The following is a 20,096-nucleotide window of genomic DNA, read 5'->3' as shown; positions in this document are numbered from 1 at the left end:
CATTTTTTGGCTCGGATTTATGGAAAAAATTCCTCCAGCCTGACTTTTTTCCCTCCTTTTATGGGAAAAGCTCCTTAAAACCTCTTTATTCTCCTCATTTCCACAGCGAAACCACCCGAAATCCTCATTTTTTCCCCTCATTTTCCCCTTCAATCTCATTCCCTGCTCCATTTCTCGGGAAAATCCCCTCGAGACTCATTTCCCACCCGGATTTTTTGGGTGGGAATCCCTCAAATCCGCTTTTCCCGCTCGCTTTCCCCACCCAAACGCCCTGAATTCCGGATTTTCCCGCGGATCCGGGTGGGAATCCCGAATCCCCCCATGGCTCTCCCCTCCAGCTGAGCTCTTCCCCCTTTCCCGCAATTCCCTGGGGATTCCCTGAGCTTCCTTCCCCCGCAATTCCAGCGGAAATCCCTCGGGAGTTCCCCAATTCCAGAGGGAACCCGGCGAGGTTTTCCTTCTCCCGAGGTCATCCCAAATCCCTCCGGAATTCCCTGGAATTCCCGGGAATCCGCCGGGACTTGTCGGGATCCTCCCGAATCCCTCGGAACCGCCCGGAATTCCCTGAAAATCCTCGGAATTCACTGCAATCCCTTGAATCCCCGGAATTCCCTGAAAACCCCAGAATTCCTTAAATCCCCCGAATTCCCTGAATCCCCCGAATTCCCTGAAATCGCCTGGAATTTTCTGAAACCTCCCGGAATTGCCGAATTCCCTGAAATCCCCGGAATTCCCGAATTCCCAGCAATTCCCTGAAATCGCCCAGAATTTTCCAAAACCTCCCGGGATTCCCGAACTCCCCGCAACTCCCTGAATCTCCAGAATTCCCTGAATCCCCACAATCCCTTGAACCCCCCGAATTCCCTGCAATCCCCCGAAATCGTCCGGAATTTTCTGAAACCTCCCGGAATTCCCGAATTCCCTGAAATCCCCGGAATTTTCCGAATTCCCCTAAATTCCCTGAACCCCCCCGAACTCCCTGAACCCCCCGAATTCCCTGTAATCCCCGGAATCCCCAGACACCCCCCGAACTCCCTGAAACCCTCCGGAATTTCCCGAGCTCCCCGCGTATTTTCCCCCGTGAGCCCCCGGAATCCCCGAGCCTCCCCTCGTAATTTCCTGAGCCCTCACACCCCTGAACCCCTGCATTTTTCTTCTGAGCCCCTGAATCCCCTGAATCCCCGTATTTTCCTTTCGAGCCCCGCTGAATTCTAGAACCCCGAATTTCGAACCCCCGGGAATCCCCTGAGCCCCCCGGAACTTCCCTGCCTCCCCTGTATTTTCCCGACCCAAGCCACCCTGAAACCCCCCGGAATTCCCCGAGCCCCCCGTGTTTTCCCGACCCCCGTCACCCGCACCCGCCGCCGCGATGTTCAGCTGGCTGCGGCGGCACGCCAAGCCCGCGGCGCCCGAGGTGCTCACGGTGACCGAGGGGCTCAAGAAGCTCTACAAGGCCAAGCTGCTGCCCGTGGAGGAGTTCTATCGCTTCCAGGAGTTCCACTCGGCCGCGCTGGAGGACGCCGACTTCGAGGGGAAGCCGATGGTGCTGGTGATGGGGCAGTACTCCACCGGGAAAACCTCCTTCATCCAGTACCTGCTGGAGCAGGAGATCCCCGGGGCGCGCGTGGGGCCCGAGCCCACCACCGACTGCTTCGTGGCCGTGATGCACGGCGACAGCGAGGGGACCGTCCCCGGCAACGCGCTCGTCGTGGATCCCAAAAAGCCCTTCCGGCACCTGGATCCCTTCGGGAACGGATTCCTCAACAGGTGAGGCGAAAAAACCCTGGAGGGAATGGGGATGGGGAGGTGTTTATTCCCGAATTCACTGGGTTTGTATCATTTTCCCCAATTTTTCCCCATTTTTCCCCAATTTTTCCCCCATTTTTCCCCAATTTTCCCCCCATTTTTCCCCAATTTTTCCCCCATTTTTCCTCATTTTACTTCGTTTCCCCCCCAATTTTCCTCCATTTCTCCCAATTTTCCCCCCATTTCCCCCCCAGTTTTCCTCCATTTCACCCAATTTTCCCCCATTTATCCTCATTTTACTCCATTTTCCCCCAATTTTCCCCCATTTCTCCTCATTTTACTTTGTTTCCCCCCAATTTTTCTCCATTCCCTCCAAACTTTCCTCCAATTCACCCGATTTTCCTCATTTTACTCTGTTTACCCCCAAATTTTCCTCCATTTCCCCACTTTTCCTCCATTTCCCCCATTTTTCCCCCATTTTTCCTCATTTTCCTCCATTTCTCCCACTCTTCTCCATTTCCAAGTAATTTTCCATTTTTCCTCATTTTGATCCATTCCTCTCCAATTCTTCTCTCCTCTCATTTCTCCCAATTCTTTTCCCCCACTTCCCGTTTCTCCATTTTCCCATTTCACCCACAGCATCCCCAAATCCCCCAAAAAATGGGATCTCATCTCTCTGGATCCCAAATCGCCTCCCAAACTCTCGATTTTTTTCCCTTTTCCCCCCCATTTTGGACATTTTCCACCCCAAAAACCCCCAAAATTCGGGGGCGGCGCCTCCCCCACCCCCTCCCCCAATCCCCACCCCAAAAATCCGGATTTTCTCCTCCCTCCATCCTCAGTTTCCTCTCCAATTCCCTAATTATCCCCATTTCCCCCCATTGTTTTTCCCGTTTTTCCTCCGATTTGGACATTTCCCACTCCCCACCCCCAAATCCGGGGGGCGCCGCGCCTCCCCCTTCCCCCCTTTTTTTTTCCCCTTCATCCCACACTTTTCCCCTATTTTTTTTTCCCCTTTTCCCCTATTTTTTCCCCCATTTTTCCCCCTTTTCCGCGCCCCCCCGGGATGAGCCATCCCTCTGGAATTTCTGTTTCTCTGCCAAGCCCTGGCAGCTCGGGCGGGGCCGGGGGGGGGGCTGGGGGGGTTGGGATTATTTTGGGGATTATTTGGGGTTTTTTGGGGGGTTTTTTTGGGGTTCCTGACCCCCCCCGGCCCCCCAGGTTCGTCTGTGCTCAGCTGAACAATCCTGTCCTGGAGAGCATCAGCCTCATCGACACCCCCGGGATCCTGGCTGGGGCCAAGCAGAGAGTCTGCCGCGGTGAGGGAACCCAAAAACTGGGGAGGAACCCCAAAAATCGGGGAGGGAACCCCGAAAACTGGGGAGGGAACCCCGAAAATCGGGGAGGAACCCCAAAAATTGGGGAGGGAACCCCGAAAATTGGGGGGAGCCCGAAAAAAACCGGGAAAAATAATTAAAAAAAACTCGTGGGAAAGGAGGAATCCCCAAATTCTCCTTGGGATTGGGGGGAAAACGCCTGAAATTGGGGGGAAAAAGGTCATTTTTTGGGGATGTCCCGAGAAAATAAACATAAAAACCAGCGCGTTGGAAAGGAGAGATCCCAAAATCGGGGAGGGGGATTTGGAATTTTGGGGTGAATTTGGGATTTGGGGGGAGATTGGAGTGGATTTGAGGTGTTTTGGGTGTGATTTGGGGTTGTTTAGGGGTTATCTTGAGGTATTTTGGGGTTATTTTGAGGTATTTAGGGGGTTTTTTTGAGGTATTTAGGGGTTATTTAGAGGTATTTAGGGGTGGTTTGGGGTGGTTTTGGGTGATTTTGGGACTCCAGCCAGGGGGCTTGGGGTTATTTAGGGGTTATTTTGAGGTATTTAGGGGTTATTTTGAGGAATTTAGGGGTTATTTTGGGGTATTTAGGGGTTATTTGGGGGTTATTTTGAGGTATTTAGGGGTTATTTAGAGGTATTGAGGGCTGGTTTGGGGTGGTTTTGGGTGATTTTGGGACTCCGGCCAGGGTTTGGGTGCCAAAGGGCGGCGTTAGGGTGTGGCCACCCCGAATTCCCGGGAATTTGGCCAATTTTCCCTCCCCGTCCTTCCTCCCCCACCCCAAAACCCGCCGGGGGGGAGGGGAGGGCGGGAAAAGGGGAGGGAAAAGGGAAAAATGGGAATTTGGGAGCTGGGGGGTTGGATTTGGGGTCTGGCAGCCTCCAGGTCACATTTTCCCCCTTTTTTCCCAGGCGGAGAATTCCCAGACGTTCTTGCAATTGGGTTATTTTGGGATCAGGGCTGCATTTAGGGTTCCCGTTGGGATTTTGGGGTCCAGCCCTGTCTTTATCCCGAATTTTCCCAGGCTGGGACTTTCCGGCCGTTCTTGGGATGGATTATTTTGGGATCATTTCAGGATTTAGGGTTTCCAACCCTCTCCAGTCCCATTTTAGGGCTGGATTAAGGGTTTCCTTTGGGATATTGGGATCTGAACTCCTCTCCAATCCCACTTTAGGGTGGGATTTAGGGTTTCCATCAGGATTTTGGGATCTGGGCACCTCTTTACCCCAAATTTCCCCGTTTTTCCCAGGCTAGACTTCCCAGCCGTGCTGCGCTGGTTCTCAGAATGGATTCTTTTGGGATTATTTCAGGATTTAGGGTTTCCATCAGGATTTTGGGATCTGGGCTCCTCTCCAGTCCCACTTGAGGGCTGGATTCAGGGTTTCCATCGGGATTTTGGGATCTGGGCTCCTCTTTACCCCAAATTTCCCCGTTTTTCCCAGGCTACGACTTCCCGGCCGTGCTGCGCTGGTTCTCAGAATGGATTATTTTGGGATTATTTCTGGATTCAGGGTTTCCATCGGGATTTTGGGATCTGGGCTCCTCTTTACCCCAAATTTCCCCGTTTTTCCCAGGCTACGACTTCCCGGCCGTGCTGCGCTGGTTCGCCGAGCGCGTGGATTTGGTGATTCTGCTGTTTGACGCCCACAAACTGGAAATTTCGGACGAGTTCTCCGGGGCCATCGGGGCCCTGCGGGGCCACGAGGACAAGATCCGCGTGGTGCTCAACAAGGCCGACGCCGTGGAGACGCAGCAGCTCATGCGGGTTTACGGGGCGCTGATGTGGTGTCTGGGCAAGGTGGTGGACACGCCCGAGGTGCTGAGGGTGTTTATAGGGTCGTTCTGGGCGCAGCCCCTGCTGAACCCCGAGAACCGGCGGCTGTTCGAGCTGGAGGAGCAGGATCTGTTCCGGGAGATCCAGGCTCTGCCCCGGAACGCTGCCCAGAGGAAGCTCAACGACCTCGTCAAACGGGCCAGGCTGGTGCGGGTGAGGTTTGGGGTTTTTGGGGGTTTGTTTGGGGTCTCTGTGGGTTGGAGGTTCCCAGGGGTTTGGGGGAATCTGAGGTTCTTTGGGATCCCCGTGGATTGGGGGATTTAGGGTTTCCATTCGGATTTTGGGATTCCTATCCAGTGGGAATCTGGGGTTCTTTGGGATCCCTGTGGTTTGGGGGATTTAGGGTTTGAATTGGGATTTTGGGATTCCTATCCAGTGGGAATCTGGGATTCTTTGGGATCCCCACACATTGGGGGATTTAGGGTTTCCATTGGGATTTTGGGATGTCCCAAATTCGATGGGGTTTTTGGGATCCCCACACATTGGGGGATTTAGGGTTTCCACTGGGATTTTGGGATTCCTATCCAGTGGGAACCTGGGGTTTTTGGGATCCCCGTGGTTTGGGGGATTTAGGGTTTCCACTGGGATTTTGGGATTCCCATCCGATGGGAATCTGGGGTTTTTGGGATCCCTGTGGATTGGGGGATTTAGGGTCTCCACTGGGATTTTGGGATGCCCCCAATTCAATCTTGGGATCCCCACAGACTGGGGTGACCTCGGGATATCCTGATTTTCCCGTGGATCCTGAGGGGATTCCTGTGGGGTCGAGGGCACAGCGAGACTCCCGGAGCTCCCCATGGATCTGAGGGATCCCCCTGTGCCCTGGCTGATCCCAAATGACCCCAAATGACCCCAAATGACCCCAAATAACCCCAAATTCCGCTCCAGGTGCACGCGCTGATCCTATCCCGGCTGCGCCAGGAGCTCCCCTCGCTGCTGGGCGGCACTGGCCGCAGGAAGAGACTCATCCAGAGGCTGCCGGCGCTGCTGGCCAGGATCCAGCGGGAGCACCAGATCCCCCCGGGGGACATCCCGGACTGCGCCCGCCTCCAGGTGACTGGGATTGGGAATTGGGGATCCCAAATCCCCCCGGGGGATATCCCAGACTGTGCCCGGCTCCAGGTGATTGGGATTTGGGGTTTGGGGTGATTTGGGATCCAGCGGGAACACCAGATCCCCCCGGGGGACATCCCGGACTGCGCCCGCCTCCAGGTGACGGGGATTTGGGGTTTGGGATTGGGGAATTGGAATTGGGGATCCCAAATCCCTCCGGGGCCATCCCGGACTGCGCCCGCCTCCAGGTGACTGGGATTGGGGTTTGGGGTGATTTGGGATCCAGCGGGAGCACCAGATCCCCCCGGGGGACATCCCGGACTGCGCCCGCCTCCAGGTGACTGGGGTTGGGGTTTGGGGTGATTTGGGATCCAGCGGGAACACAAATCCCCCGGGGGACATTCTGGACTGTGCCCGGCTCCAGGTGACTGGGATTTGGGGTTTGGGATTGGGAATTGGGGATCCCAAATCCCCCCAGGGGACATCCCGGACTGCACCCGCCTCCAGGTGACTGGGATTTGGGGTTTGGGAATTGGGGATCCCAAATCCCCCCGGGGGACATCCCAGACTGTGCCCGGCTCCAGGTGATGGATTGGGATCGGGGAGATCCCGAGGGATTTTGTGGGATCTGGGGGAATCCTGAGCCCCATATTCAAGTCCTGAGCCTCACAATCTGTTGGGATCTGATAGGATCCTGTGTGGGTTTTTGGGATCTAGTGTGGTGGTGTGTTTGGTTTGGGTTTTTTGGGTTTTTGTTTGGTTTTTTTTTTCCCCGGCATCTGATGGGGGTTTTCGGGGATCATTTGGGTTCTTGTTTTTGGGGATCTTTTGGGGTTTTCTGATGGGGGTTTTCGGGGATCTTTTGGGGTTTTCCGATGGTGGTTTCCGGGGATCTTTTGTGTTTTTCCGATGGGATCTGACGCATTCCCCACGGGGTTTTCTAACCCCTCCCCATCCCCTCCACCCCAGGAGCAGCTCCTCTCCCGCGATTTGTCCCGCCTGCCCCCTCTGAAGCGGCGGCTGCTGGCCGGGCTGGAGGAGCTGCTCACCAAGGACATCCCCGCGCTGACCCCTCTGCTGGCCGCCGCTGACCCCCAGGGTGACCCCGGCGTGCGCGGGGGAGCCTTCGAGGGGGCGCGGCTGGGACCCTTCGGGGACTCGGAGGAGGACGAGGAGGAGGAGGATGGCGACGAGTGGGTGGTGCTGAAGGACAAGGCGAAATACGACGAGATTTTCTACGGCTTGGCGCCCAGCGGGGGCAAGCTGAGCGGGCGGCGAGCGCGGGGCTGGATGGTGGCCAGCAACCTGCCCAGCTCCGTGCTCGGCCGCATCTGGCAGCTCAGCGACGTGGACAGGGACGGCATGCTGGACCACGAGGAGTTCGCCCTGGCCGGACATCTCATCGGGGCCAAGCTGGAGGGACGAGGGCTGCCCACCGACCTGCCGCCGCGCCTGGTGCCGCCGTCCAAGAGGAGGCACAAGGGGTCTGCTGAATAACCCAAAAAACCCGAAAATCCACCCCAAAACCCGCCCGGAAAACCCCAAAGTCAGGGAGTCACAAATGCCTCATGCTGCCGTCCAAGAGGAGGCACAAGGGGTCTGCTGAATAACCCCAAAAAACCCAAGAATTTACCCCAAATCCTGCCCGGAAAACCCCAAAGTCAGGGAGTCACAAATGCCTCATGCTGCCGTCCAAGAGGAGGCACAAGGGGTCTGCTGAATAACCCCAAAAACCCGAAAATTTACCCCAAAGTCAGGAATTCACAAATGCCGTCCATGAGGAGGCACAAGGGATCTGCTGAATAACCCCCAAAATCCCGAAAATCTACCCCAAAACCCGCCCAGAAAACCCCAAAGTCAGGGAATCAAGGGGAGGCACAAGGGATCTGCTGAGTGACGCCAAAAAAACCCAAAATTCTACCCCAAAACCTGCCCGGAAAACCCCAAAGTCAGGGAGTCACAAATGCCTCATGCTGCCGTCCAAGAGGAGGCACAAGGGGTCTGCTGAATAACCCCAAAAACCCCGAGAATCCACCCCAAAGTCAGGAATTCACAAATGCCGTCCAAGAGGAGGCACAAGGGGTCTGCTGAATAACCAAAAAAACCCGAGAATTTACCCCAAAACCTGCCCGGAAAGCCCCAAAGTCAGGGAGTCACAAATGCCTCATGCTGCCGTCCAAGAGGAGGACAAGGGGTCTGCTGAATAACCCCAAAAACCTCCAAAATCTACCCCAAAACCCACCCGGAAAACCCCAAAGTCAGGGAATCACAAGAGGAGGCACAAGGGATCTGCTGAATAACCCCAAAACCCCAAAAATCTACCCCAAAGTCAGGGAGTCACAAATGCCTCATGCTGCCGTCCAAGAGGAGGCACAAGGGGTCTGCTGAATAACCCCCAAAAACCCGAAAATCTACCCCAAAACCTGCCCGGAAAACCCCAAAGTCGGGGAATCGAGAGGAGGCACAAGGGATCTGCTGAGTGACGCCAAAAAACCCCAAAAATCCACCCCAAAACCTGCCCGGAAAACCCCAAAGTCAGGGAGTCACAAACGCCTCACGCTGCCCTCCAAGAGGAGGCAAAAAGGATCTGCCGAGTGACGCCAAAAATCCCTCAAATCACATCCAAAAACCACCCAAAAACCCCAAAGCAGGGATGGATCTCCGCGGCTCCCACAGATCCGAGAGAGAAGGGCGAAGAGATCCAAGGAGTGACCCCGAAATCCCCCAGAAACTTCCCCAAATCCTCCAAAACCAGGGACCAACCTGTCCCTCAAAACCAGGGAACTAATAAAGGCACAGCGAAGCTGAAAGGCTGTTCCGAATTTTTGGGGTGCCACAGGGAGGGCGAAGGGCATTCTCGGGCGGCTTTGCGGCACATTTTGGGGGATTTTGAGGCACATTTTGAGGCACATTTCGGGGGATTTTGAGGCACATTTCGGGGGATTTTGAGGCACATTTCGGGGGATTTTGAGGCACATTTCGGGGGATTTTGAGGCACATTTTGCGGGATTTCGGGGCACATCTGGGGCTGCAGATGGACAGCGACCTTACCAAAATGGTCTCACGGCCGAGCCACGTCCTCCTCAACTAGCTCTTTTCCTGTCCTTCCCAACATGGCGATAAAGTTGTTTTTATTCCTCACCGAGGCAGCTCCGCCTCTTCCCGCCCTTTTTATTCCGCGGCGACCGGAAGTTCCCTCAGGGCTCCCCTGGGTCTTCCCGCCCTTTTTCCGCCGCGGGAACCGGAAGTTCCCTCAGGCCACTTCCGCCGCCCTCACGCCGAGCCCTCACGAAATGGCGGCGGCAGAGTCTTTCCTCGCCTTCAACCCCGCGGCGCGGCCGGGCCCCTCCGCCGCCTCCCGCCGCCGCGCCCGCGGGCCTCGCAACCGCAAGAAGGGCTGGAAGCGCTGGAGCGGCCCCGAGGCGCAGCTGGGCCGCGAAATCGGCGATTTCCTGGAGGATGTGGGGCTGCAGGAGCGAGCGGCGGGGTGAGGAGGGGCTGAGGGGCTTTGGGGGGAGCGGCGGGGTGTTGGAGAGTCGGGAGGGGATTCGGAGGGGACTGTGAGGGGCTTTGGGTGCTCCCGGAGCTCCTGGAGGGTCTTGGAGGGGATTTGGGAGGACTCGGAGGGATCTGGGGAATTTCCTTTATTTTAGAAGTGTAATGAATTTGCGGAGCGCTCTATAACTTCTCCGGCATCCCAGATTTTGGGCGGGAGCTCCTAATTTTGTGGGATTTGAATCCGGGGAGCCTTTGAGGGACTCCTAGGTTTTGAGAAAAATCGTTAATTTTGAGGCGGGGTGGACTTTGAGGTTTGAAAATTCTAATTCTGGGGCTTTTCCTTCAGGGGTTTGATCGCCGAGCAGCCTGACGAGGGGCTTTTCTTCCTGGACAAGGGAAATGCCCCCAAAGGTGAGCTTTTTTTGCCCCGAAATAAAACTTTTTGACCCTTTTTGACTCCCCGAGGGTTCTGAGGCTCCCTGACCCTCTCGACTCCCCCAGGCCGACGCCTCAGGAAGCCTCCAGAGAAACCTCTTCATGTCGACCTCGTTCTGCAGCCTCTCTCCAAGGTGCCTCCCCCGAAAGAGTGAGTCTGGGGGCGATTTTTGGGTGAATTCCCCCTAAAAATGGACTCGGGGGGGGATTTGGGGGTGAGATCCCTCCTAAAAATGGATTTTTTGGGGGGATTTTGGGGTGAGTTGCCCTTAAAAATGGATTTTTTTTGAGGATTTTTGGGTGAGTTCCACCTAAGAAATGGATTTTTGGGGGGAAGTTTGGGTGAATTCCCCCTAAAAATGGACTCTGGGGGGATGTTTGGGTGAATTGCACCTAAAATGGATTTTTTTGAGGATTTGGGGGGATTTTGGGGTGAGTTCCCCCTAAAAATGGATTTTTCGGGGGATGTTTGGGTGAGTTCCCCCTAATAAATGGACTCTGGGGGGATTTTGGGGTGAGTTTCCCCTAAAAAGTAGATTTTTTGGGGTGAGTTCCCCCTAAAAATGGATTTTTTGGAGGATTTTTGGGTGAGTTCCCCCTAAAAAGTGGATTTTTTTGGGGATTTTTGGCTGAATTCCCCCCCAAACCCCCCCCAGTTCCCTCTCAGGACCCTCCCCACATTCGGGGGGCTCATTTTCGGGGGTCTCCCCCCTCTAACTCCCCCTTTTCTCCAGCATCTGCGCCCACCAGACCCCGAACGGGCGGAAGGAGAGGCGGCGGCAGGAGTTTTGGGAGAAAAAGGCGGAAAAAGGGATTTTCCCGCGGGGGGAGCGGCGGCTGCGGGCCAGGCTGAGGCGGGGGGCAGCGCCCACCCCCCAGAAACCCCCCGAGCTGGGGCGCTCCGACCCCCAGAGGGGCTTCTACGACATCTGGGGGGAGCACAGTGAGTCGGGGGGCAAGTTTGGGGGGTCTGGGGGCGATTTTTGGGGGTTTGGGTGCGATTTTTGGGGGTTTGGGTGCGATTTTTGGGGGTTTGGGGGCAATTTTTAGGGGTTTGGGGGCAATTTTGGGGGGGTTGGGTGCGATTTTTGGGGGTTTGGAAGCAGTTTTTGGGGGTTTGGGTGCGATTTTTGGGGGTTTGGGTGCAATTTTTGGGGGTTTGGGTGCAATTTTTGGGGTTTGGGTGCAATTTTTGGGGTTTGGGAAGATTTAGGGTTGGATTATAGGGGTTTTGGGGGCAGTGGGAGCTCCTTCTGAGGGGAATTCGGGAGGAACAAAGGCACTTTTTGGGGTGGAGGGGATAATTTTGGGAGGCTGAGGCACATTTCTTGGGGTGGGGCTGATTTTGGGGATCCCCTCTGTGCCCCCCAGACCCCCTGGACGCCCCCCTGGCCGGGGAGGACCCCTGGTACCTCCAGCAGACCAAGAAGCTGCGGGTGCAGGTGAGACCCCAAACCCCCTGGGTGTCCCCCACAGCTTGGGGGTCTCGTTTTCGGGGTTGGGGTCTCGTTTTCGGGGTTGGGGTCTCATTTTTGGGGTTGGGGTCTCATTTTTGGGGTTGGGGTCTCGTTTTCGGGGTTGGGGTCTCATATTTGGGGTGTCCCCCCCCTTTCCCAGCGTCCCCCCCGGCTCCAGGCCAAGCCATCGCCACTGCCCCCCGTGGAGGTCATCGGCCAGGGAGGGTCCTACAACCCCCCCTTCCAGGCACACCAGGTTTGGGGCGATTTTTGGGGTCCTGGGAGGATTTTTGGGGTCCTGGGGGGATTTGGGGGTATCAAGGGGGATTCAGGGGATCCCAGGGGCACTTTAGAGGGGATTTTGGGGTGTTTCAGGGGATTTTGGAGATCCCAGAACGCATTAAGGTTTCCCAGGGTGGTTTTGGGGGTCTTGGGGTGGTTTTGTGGAATCCCACGAAGGTTTTAGGGTGTCCCGGAAAGTTGGGGGATCCCAGGGTGGTTTTGGGGTCTCCTGGCAGGTTTGGGGGTCTCAGGGAGTTTCTTGAGGGTCTCGGGGTGGTTTTGGGGTGTCCTGGCAAGTCTGGGGGGTCCCAGGGTGGTTTTTGGGGGTCTCAGGGTGGTTTTGGGGATCCCAGGAAGTTTTGTGGGATCCCAGGGTGGTTTTGGGGTCTCCTGGCAGGTCTGGGGTCTCAGGGTGGTTTTTGGGGTTCCCAGGCTGGTTTTTTGGGATCCCAGGGTGGTTTTTGGGGTTCCCAGGGTGGTTTTTGGGTATCCCAGGGTGGTTTTGGGGTCTCAGGGTGGTTTTGGGGTCTCAGGGTGACCCCACATCCCCCTTTTCCCAGGATTTGCTGCTCCAAGCGCTGCAGGTGGAGACGAGGAGGAAGAGGGAGGAGGACAAGGTGGAGAGGAGGCTGAAGGTCACCGAGGAGCCTCCCTCGGAGGTGGGAATCCGGGGATTCGGGATCTGAGCCCCAAAATTGGGGATCTGAGCCCCAAAGTTCGGGATCTGAGCCCCAGAATTCGGGATCTGAGCCCCAAAATTGGGGATCTGAGCCCCAGAATTTGGGATCTGAGCCCCAGAATTTGGGATCTGAGCCCCAGAATTCGGGATCTGAGCCCCAGAATTTGGGATCTGAGCCCCAAAATTTGGGATCTGAGCCCCAAAATTCAGGATCTGACCCCCAAAATTTGGGATCTGAGCCCCAAAATTCGGGATCTGAGCCCCGGAATTTGGGATCTGAGCCCCGGAATTTGGGATCTGAGCCCCAAAATTTGGGATCTGAGCCCCAAAATTCGGGATCTGAGCCTGGAATTCAGGATCTGAGCCCTGGAATTGGGGATTTGAGCACCAAAGTTTGGGATCTGAGCCCCGGAATTTGGGATCTGAGCCCCAAAATTTGGGATCTGAGCCCTGGAATTTGGGATCTGAGCCCCAAAATTGGGGATCTGAGCCCCAAAATTCGGGATCCGAGTCCCCCATCCCGGAATTCTGGGTCCTGCAGGAGGCTGTGCTGCAGGAGCAGCTGCAGGGACTCCTGGAGGAGGAGGAGGAAGAGAAGGAGGAGGAAGAAAAAGAGGAGCAAAATGAGGATCTCCAGAAAAAACGGCAACAGCCGGAGAGGAAAACAGAGAAACAGCGACGGAAAGAGAAGGAGGAGAAGGAAAAGGTGAAGGATTTGGGATTGGGATTGGGATTTGGGATTGGGATTGGGGTGGTGGGGAGTGGGATCATGGAGAGAGAAAGGATTGGGATTGAGGGATTCAGGGAGATTTGCAGGGTTGGGATCAGATTTTAGGGGAGCGAGGAGTTCAGGGGGTGTGGATGGGATGGGACAGGATGTGGGATCTGTGGGATTTATGGGATTTGGGATCCATGGGATGGGACAGGATGTGAGATCCATGGGATTTATGGGATTTGGGATCCATGGGATTTATGGGATTTGGGATGGACATTCATTGTCCCCCAGGCCACTGTCCAGTGGCTCCAAGGGCTGTTCCAGCTGTGGGATCTGTGGGATCTATGATACCTGTGGGATCTCTGGGATGGGATTTATGGGATCCATGGGATCTAACAGGATGGTCACTCCAGGCCAGTGTCCAGTCCCGCTCCCGCCTGGCCGCCCGGCGGCTCCAGGGGCTGTTCCAGCTGTGGGATCTGATGGGATTTATGGGATCAATGGGATCTATAGGATTTCTGGGATGGGATTTATGGGATCTAATGGGATGGATGGTCACTGGGTGTCCCCAGGCCGGTGTCCGGTCTCGCTCCCGCCTGGCCGCCCGGCGGCTCCAGGGGCTGTTCCAGCTGTGGGATCTGTGTGATTTATGGGATTTATGGGATCTTGGTTTTGGGTGGGTTTTGGGTTTGGGGTGGTTGGGTGTGGGGTGTGGTTGTGTGGGGGGGTGGGGTGTTGTGTGGGTTGTGGGTTTTGGGTTATGATGTCTATGGGATCAGTGGGATTTCTGGGATCTAACGGGGTGGTCACTGGGTGTCCCCAGGCCGGTGTCCGGTCGCGCTCCCGCCTGGCCGCCCGGCGGCTCCAGGGGCTGTTCCAGCTGCGCTCGCTGCGCAGAGCTCTGCGGCTGAGGGACTCGGAGCTGCAGCGCCGCAGGATCCTCCGGGAGCAGCGCAGGAAGCAGCAGGAGACTGAGCCCAGGAGGCTGGGCAGGCTGAGGTGGGGAGAAACGGGGAAAATGGGGGTTTGGGGAGGGAAAAGGGGAAGAAGGGTAGTAAGTGGGGAAAATGGCAAAAAATGGGGGTTTTGGGAGGGAAAATGGAAAAAAATGGGGTGTTTGGGAGGGAAAAGGGGAAAATGAGAAAAAACCAAAGAAAAAACAGGAAAATAGGGGGGTTTGGGGAGGGAAAAGGGGAAAAATGGGGGTTTGGGGAGGGAAAAGGGGGAAAAAAATGATGGTTTGGGGAGGGAGAAGGGGGAAAATGGGAAAAAATGGGGTGTTTGGGGAAGGAAAAGGAATTTGGAGAGGGAAGAATTGGGATTTAGGGATAAAAAGGGAGGAGCTGCAGGGCAAAAAGGGATTTTGGGTGGGAAACAGGATTTGGGAAGCGAAAAAAGGGATTTTTTTGGGGCAAAGGGGGATTTAGGAGTAAACCCCCCAGTTTTGGGAGCCAAACCATGGGATTTTGAGGTTGATGTGAGGAATTTTGGGGTTTTTGAGGCACAAAATCCCAAATTTTTGGGAATTCCAGGTACGAGGATCTCGGCCCAGAGGTGCAGCTCAGCGAGGATCTCCCTGAATCCCTGCGCAGCCTCCGGGTGAGTTTTTTTGGGGTGGAAAATCCCTTTTTTTGGGGTTTTTTTGGGCTCTTAGCACCCCGTGATGAGACCCATCCTTGCGCTACGAGAATTCCCAAACGGGGAATGTGAAGGATTTTGGGGTTCTGAGGTTTTGTTGTGTGGATGAGACCTCGGGGGCTGAGGGTGCTGGGCTGGGGGGACATTCCTGAGCTCCCAAAAAAACCAGGAATTCCCAAAAAAACCTCGGGAAAATCCCAAAATTGCAGCCCGAGGGGAACGTGCTCCGGGATCGCTTCAAGAGCCTCCAGAGGAGGAACATGATCGAGCCCAGGGAGAGAGCCAAGTGAGTCAGGGGGACCCCAAAATCGGGGCTGGGACCCCAAAATCGGGGCTGGGACCCCAAAACTGAGGGGAAATCCCCGAATTTCAACCCTGGACCTCATTTTGACCCAAATTCTCGCCGTTTCTCCCCAGATTCAAGAGGAGGTATCGGGTGAAATACGTGGAAAAACGATCCTTCCGGGAAGTGACGTGAGTTTTGGGGTGGCTGGGGGGGTTGGAACCCCAAAATTTGGGATCCCCCTGACCCCCCTGACCTTTCTCTCCCTCCTTTTTCTGTTCCAGGGTGTGACCAGGAATTCCCCAAATAAATTCCTTTGGAGCAGCTGTGGGTCTGGGGGGTCATTTCTGGGGAGGGCAGGGGGGATTTGGGGGATCTGGTCCCTTTTTGGGGAGGTTGATCCCATTTTTGGGGGTTCTGAACTCATTTTGGGGCTCTGAAACCCTTTTTGGGGGGTCTGAGCTAATTTTGGGGGAACTGAACCCATTTTTGGGGTTCTGAACTCATTCTGGGGGTGACAGGAAATGGGACTGGGGACACAAGACACCCAGGACACCCCAAAAAAACCCCAAAAATCCCCCAGAGCCACTCTGTGACCTCTTTATTTACACTTTGGGGGGGCTCTGCCCCCCCCAGCACCTCAGACCCCTCCCCAAATAAATATAAATTCCCCCAAATAAATCTCTCCCCAAAATAAATAAACATCCCAAAATAAATATTAACACCCCAAAATAAATACACCCCGAAATAATTATAAATAACCCCAAAATAAATATAAATTCCCCCAAATAAACACATCCTGAAATAAATACAAACAGCCCCCAATAAATGCACCTGAAAATAAATACAAACACCCCAAAATAAATATTATAAATGCCCCGAAATAAATACAAACCACCCCAAATCACCACAGCCCCAAAACTGGATGGGGGAACAAAGTTTGGGGGAAGTTTTTTGAAAAAGCAGCAGCAACTTTTGGGGTGAAATGGTGAAATTTGGAGATTTTGGGGAAGACAAAGCTTGGGAATTTTGGGGGTCCAAAAGCACAGGAATGTTGGGAAATCTGATGATTTTAGGGATGAAACCCCAGTAATTCTGGGGACAAACCACAGCATTTTGGGTCTGAACTCCCCCTTGTTTTGGGTACAAAGGTCAGAAATTTTGGGAGAAAACTCTTGACAATTTTGGGGCTAAACTGGAATAATTTTTGCCTCTAAACTTTAGAAATTTGGGAGTGAAATGCTGGAGATTTTGGGTTCAAATCCCAGCAATTCAGAGATGAAATCCCAACAATTTTGGGTCCAAACCGTGGTGATTTTGGGTTCAAACCCCAACGATTTGGGGTCAATCCCTGGTCATTTTCAATCCCTGGTCATTTTCAGTGCAAACCCTGGCGATTTGGGAATGAAATCCTGACGATTGTGGCTCCAATTCCCATCAATTCTGGGATGAAATCCTCACCATTCTGACTCCAAACTTCACCTTTTTGGGATCTTGACGTTTGTGGCTCCAAACTTGAGGGATTTTGGCTCCAATCCTTGCAAATTTGGGGATGAAATCCCAACACTTGTGGCTCCAAAGCCCATGAATTCAGGGATGAAACCCCAAAACATCTGTGGCTCCAATTCCCATCAATTTGGGGATGAAATTTTGATGACTGTGGCTCCAAACCCCACTGATTTGGGAGCAAAATCCCGAAGACTTTAGCTGCTGTTCCCACTAATCCAGGGATGAAATCCCAAAAGACTTTGGGACCAAAATCCTAATGATTTTGGCTCCATTTCCCACTATTCCAGGGATGAAATCCCAATACCTTTGGGACTGAAATCTTGATGATTTTGGCTCTAAACACCATCAATTCAGGGATGAAACCCCAACAATTTTGGGATTGAAATCCCAATACCTTTGGGACCAAAATCCTGATGATTTTGGCTCCATTTCCCACCAATCCAGCAATGAAATCCCAATGACTTTGACTCCAATCTTCACCAATCCAGCGATGAAATTCCAACAATTTTAGGATTAAAATCCCAACACCTTTGGGACCGAAATCCTCATGATTTTGGCTCCAATCCCCACCAATCCAGCGATGAAACCCCAACAACTTTGGCTCCATTTCTCACCAATCCAGCAACGAAATCCCAATGATTTTGACTCCAATCTTCACCACTCCGGGGATGAAACCCCAACAGTTTTGGGATTGAAATCCCAACACCTTTGGGACTGAAATCCTGACAATTTTGACTCCAATCCCCACCAATCCAGGGACGAAACCCCAACAACCTTGATGAAACCAAAACCCTCCCGATTTCACCTCCAGCCCAGGACCCATCCACCCCACCCAACCCAAATCACACGTAGGCCGACTCGCTGGACTGCGTCCGGCCCAGGGCGGGCGCCGGGGCAGGCGCCGGGGCCACCAGGTCCTTTTTCCTGGCGTCACTGAGGGACTTGCGCCGCGCCCTGGCGCCGCGCACCGCCGCGCGCACCTTGCGCCAGCCCAGGTGGTTGAGCTCGGCCAGGTTGAGCAGGACGCAGACGCCCGACACGGCGAACATGAACACCAGGAACACGGTTTTCTCGGTGGGCCGCGACACGTAGCACTCCACCTCCTTGACGCAGGGGTAGCGGTCGCACTCGAAGATGGCCGGCACGTTGAACCCGTACAGGAAGTACTGCCCGCCCAGGAACCCGATCTCCAGCGCGTTGCGGAAAACCACCTGGATGACGTAGAAACGGGAGATTCCCTCCTGACGCTTCATCTTGGCGCTGCGGGGCGGCCGCGGCGGCGGGCCCGGCGCCTCCTTGGGGTCGTCGGGGTCATCCTTGGTGGCGCCGTCGGGGCTGGCGGCCAGCGCCCCGTTCAGCTTGGGCTTCTTGGCGTCCAGCAGCGGGTAGAGGAAGGAGTAGCGTCGCTCGCGCTGCTTGGCCGCCTGGTGCACGGAGTAGGTGATGAAGCAGAGGCTGGGCGTGCAGACCAGGATGATCTGGAACACCCAGTAGCGGATGTGCGAGATGGGGAAGGCTTTGTCGTAGCACGCCTGGTTGCAGCCCGGCTGCAGCGTGTTGCACATGAACATGGTCTGCTCGTCCTCGTACACCGTCTCGCCCACGATGGCCACGATGAGGATGCGGAAAATCACCACCACCGTCAGCAGGATCCTGGGGACAGGGAGAGGTGGGATGGGTTGGGGAGAGAGGGAGAGGTGGGGATGGATTGGGGAGAGAGAGGAGGAAAGGTGGGGATGGATTGTAGGGAGAGAGAGGGGAAACATGGGGATGGATGGTGGAGAGAGGAGGTTCTGCACAGAGACGGATTGTGGGGAAAAGAGAGATTCTGCACAGGGATGGATCATGGAAAGAGGAGGTTCTGCACAGGGATGGATTGTGGGGAAAAGGTGGGGATGGATTGGGGAGAGAGGGGGAAAGGTGGGGATAAGGTGGGGATGGATGGTGGGATAGAGAGGAGGAAAGGTGGGGAGGGGTTGGGCAGAGAGGGGGAAGGTGGGGATGGATGTTGGGGACAGGAGGAAAGGTGGGATGGATGGTGGGGAAAGGACATCCTGCACAGGGATGGATGGTGGAGAGAGGAGGTTCTGCACAGGGATGGATTGTGGCAAAAGGAGGTTCTGCACAGGGATGGATCCCAGGCTCAGCCTGGAGGTGTGGCTCTGATGTGAACACCTGGGCTGGACACTGATTTGGGGGCTCTGCCTGGATCTGCACACCTGGCTTGGGCCTGCACACCTGGCTGGGTCCTACCTGGAGCTGGACATGTAGGGCTGAACCCAGAGCTGTGGTTCTACCTGGACACGAAGGTCCTAACTGGACATGAAGGTCCCACCTGGACACCAGGGTCCCACCTGGCTGTGGCTCCTCACCTGCCTGCTCACCTGCCTGCTCACCTGGCTCCCACCTGGCTCCCACCTGGCCACGTGTCCCCAGCCGGGCAGGTGGCTCAGCCGGTCACGTGCTCCCCGCGGGGACACCGGAAGCCGTGGGCGGCGCTGAGCCGCCAGGGTCACCTGGGGACACCTGGGGACACCTGGATCCGGACGCGTGGGTCACACCTGTCCCCCAAATCCCGCCTGGATTTGTCGCAGGTGCCGCTCGGGGGGTGTCACCCCCGCAGTCCCCAGAGGGGGTGGGGCAGCTCTGGGGACCTTTCCGTCCCTCCCCCCCGCGGGAGGCCCCCCCGGCTGTCCCAGTGTCACCAGTGTCACCTGCTGCCGGAGGGGAGGTGACAGCGGGGAGAGGACAGCGGCGGGGGCGAGCGGGGGAGGGCTTGGGGGTCTCGGGAGGGTTGGGAGAGGATTTTGGGGTCCGGGAGGGGAGGGGAAGGTCTGGAGGGTCCAAGGGGGTTTTGGGGTTCCGGGGGGCGCGGGGAGGTCGGGCTGTGCGGGGATGCTGCGCCGGGGGTGGCACGGGGAGAATCTGGGGGATCCGGTGGGGATGGAGTGCCGGGAATTCGGGGGTCGCGAGGGGTAATTTGGGGGTCGCTGAGGGGAATTTTGGGGGTCCCAGGGGAATTTGGGGGTCCCAGGGGGGAATTCGGGGGTCCCGGGGGGATCCCAGGGCTCCGTGCGAGGACACGGGGGAATCTCGGCGCTCCGGGCTGGGGGGGAATCCGGGGGAATGTGGAGGTCGGGAGAGCTCTGGGGGCTCGGGGGGGATTTGGGGGTCGCGGGGTGAGATTTAGGGGTCCCGAGGTGAGATTTGGGGGTCGCGCGGTGGGATTTGGGGGTCGCGGGGCTGCACTCGGGGGTCGCCGCTGACCTGCCGATCATGGTGGAGTGCTGCTGCACCGCCGCTTCCAGCAGCCGCTCCAGGATCGTCCATTCGCCCATGGCTCCGCGCTCGGGGGGCGCCTGGCCCCCCCGGGACCCCCCGGGACCCCCCGGGACCCCCCGGCTCAGCGGCGGCGCCCCCCGCGCCCCCCCGGCCCCCCGGGATCGGGAGGATCCAGAGGATCCATGGGCAGAGCCGCCGAGAGCCGCGGCGGGGGAGGGACGGGGAGGGACTGGGGGGGTTGGACTGGGGATACTGGGCGGGACTGGGAGACTGGGAGGGACTGGGGGAACTGGGAGGGACTGGGGGAACTGGGAGGGACTGGGGGAACTGGGAGACTGGGCG

At 56.1% G+C, this 20,096-nt stretch overlaps 3 protein-coding genes across 3 annotated transcripts; 2 read left to right on the top strand and 1 right to left on the bottom strand.

Annotated features, from left to right (window-relative positions):
- The first annotated feature begins 1,311 nt into the window (after positions 1–1,311).
- On the top strand, positions 1,312–8,293 carry LOC146422110 (EH domain-containing protein 2-like). The gene is made up of 6 exons (XM_085046729.1): positions 1,312–1,767; positions 2,968–3,065; positions 4,664–5,076; positions 5,812–5,976; positions 6,946–7,728; positions 7,926–8,293. Exons 1-5 carry the CDS (start codon positions 1,370–1,372, stop codon positions 7,471–7,473), a joined length of 1,602 nt encoding a protein of 533 aa, XP_084902855.1. The 5' UTR covers positions 1,312–1,369; the 3' UTR covers positions 7,474–7,728; positions 7,926–8,293.
- Positions 8,294–9,222: 929 nt separating this feature from the next.
- LOC146422109 (ribosome biogenesis protein NOP53-like) lies at positions 9,223–15,287 on the top strand. The gene is made up of 13 exons (XM_085046730.1): positions 9,223–9,463; positions 9,821–9,885; positions 9,976–10,060; positions 10,644–10,852; positions 11,281–11,351; positions 11,527–11,622; positions 12,209–12,307; positions 12,869–13,033; positions 13,866–14,041; positions 14,575–14,641; positions 14,890–14,966; positions 15,098–15,154; positions 15,248–15,287. Exons 1-13 carry the CDS (start codon positions 9,270–9,272, stop codon positions 15,252–15,254), a joined length of 1,368 nt encoding a protein of 455 aa, XP_084902856.1. The 5' UTR covers positions 9,223–9,269; the 3' UTR covers positions 15,255–15,287.
- A 1,998-nt stretch (positions 15,288–17,285) lies between these two features.
- Positions 17,286–19,985, bottom strand: LOC146422108 (gap junction delta-2 protein-like). Its single transcript, XM_085046731.1, has 2 exons — positions 19,740–19,985; positions 17,286–18,125 (listed from the first exon to the last, which is right to left on the bottom strand). Exons 1-2 carry the CDS (start codon positions 19,808–19,810, stop codon positions 17,315–17,317), a joined length of 882 nt encoding a protein of 293 aa, XP_084902857.1. The 5' UTR covers positions 19,811–19,985; the 3' UTR covers positions 17,286–17,314.
- Positions 19,986–20,096: the final 111 nt, after the last annotated feature.

Source organism: Lichenostomus cassidix, unplaced genomic scaffold, assembly GCF_008360975.1.
Source record: "Lichenostomus cassidix isolate B80296 unplaced genomic scaffold, HeHo_3.0 HiC_scaffold_880, whole genome shotgun sequence".
In the NCBI taxonomy this organism is placed as follows: domain Eukaryota; kingdom Metazoa; phylum Chordata; class Aves; order Passeriformes; family Meliphagidae; genus Lichenostomus; species Lichenostomus cassidix.
This window is presented reverse-complemented; position numbering and strand designations above follow the sequence as displayed.

What these genes read in the sequence shown, in the direction of transcription:
- LOC146422110 (XM_085046729.1), top strand. Translation starts at nt 1,370, where the DNA reads ATGTTCAGCTGGCTGCGGCGGCACGCCAAGCCCGCGGCGCCCGAGGTG. An exon ending in CAAGCAGAGAGTCTGCCGCG is followed by an intron (nt 3,066 to 4,663) that starts GTGAGGGAACCC and finishes CGTTTTTCCCAG; the next exon opens with GCTACGACTTCCCGGCCGTG. An exon ending in AACGGGCCAGGCTGGTGCGG is followed by an intron (nt 5,077 to 5,811) that starts GTGAGGTTTGGG and finishes ATTCCGCTCCAG; the next exon opens with GTGCACGCGCTGATCCTATC.
- LOC146422109 (XM_085046730.1), top strand. Translation starts at nt 9,270, where the DNA reads ATGGCGGCGGCAGAGTCTTTCCTCGCCTTCAACCCCGCGGCGCGGCCG. An exon ending in CCAAGAAGCTGCGGGTGCAG is followed by an intron (nt 11,352 to 11,526) that starts GTGAGACCCCAA and finishes CCCCTTTCCCAG; the next exon opens with CGTCCCCCCCGGCTCCAGGC. An exon ending in CCCCCTTCCAGGCACACCAG is followed by an intron (nt 11,623 to 12,208) that starts GTTTGGGGCGAT and finishes CCCTTTTCCCAG; the next exon opens with GATTTGCTGCTCCAAGCGCT.
- LOC146422108 (XM_085046731.1), bottom strand. Translation starts at nt 19,810, where the DNA reads ATGGGCGAATGGACGATCCTGGAGCGGCTGCTGGAAGCGGCGGTGCAG. An exon ending in CACTCCACCATGATCGGCAG is followed by an intron (nt 18,126 to 19,739) that starts GTCAGCGGCGAC and finishes CCCTGTCCCCAG; the next exon opens with GATCCTGCTGACGGTGGTGG.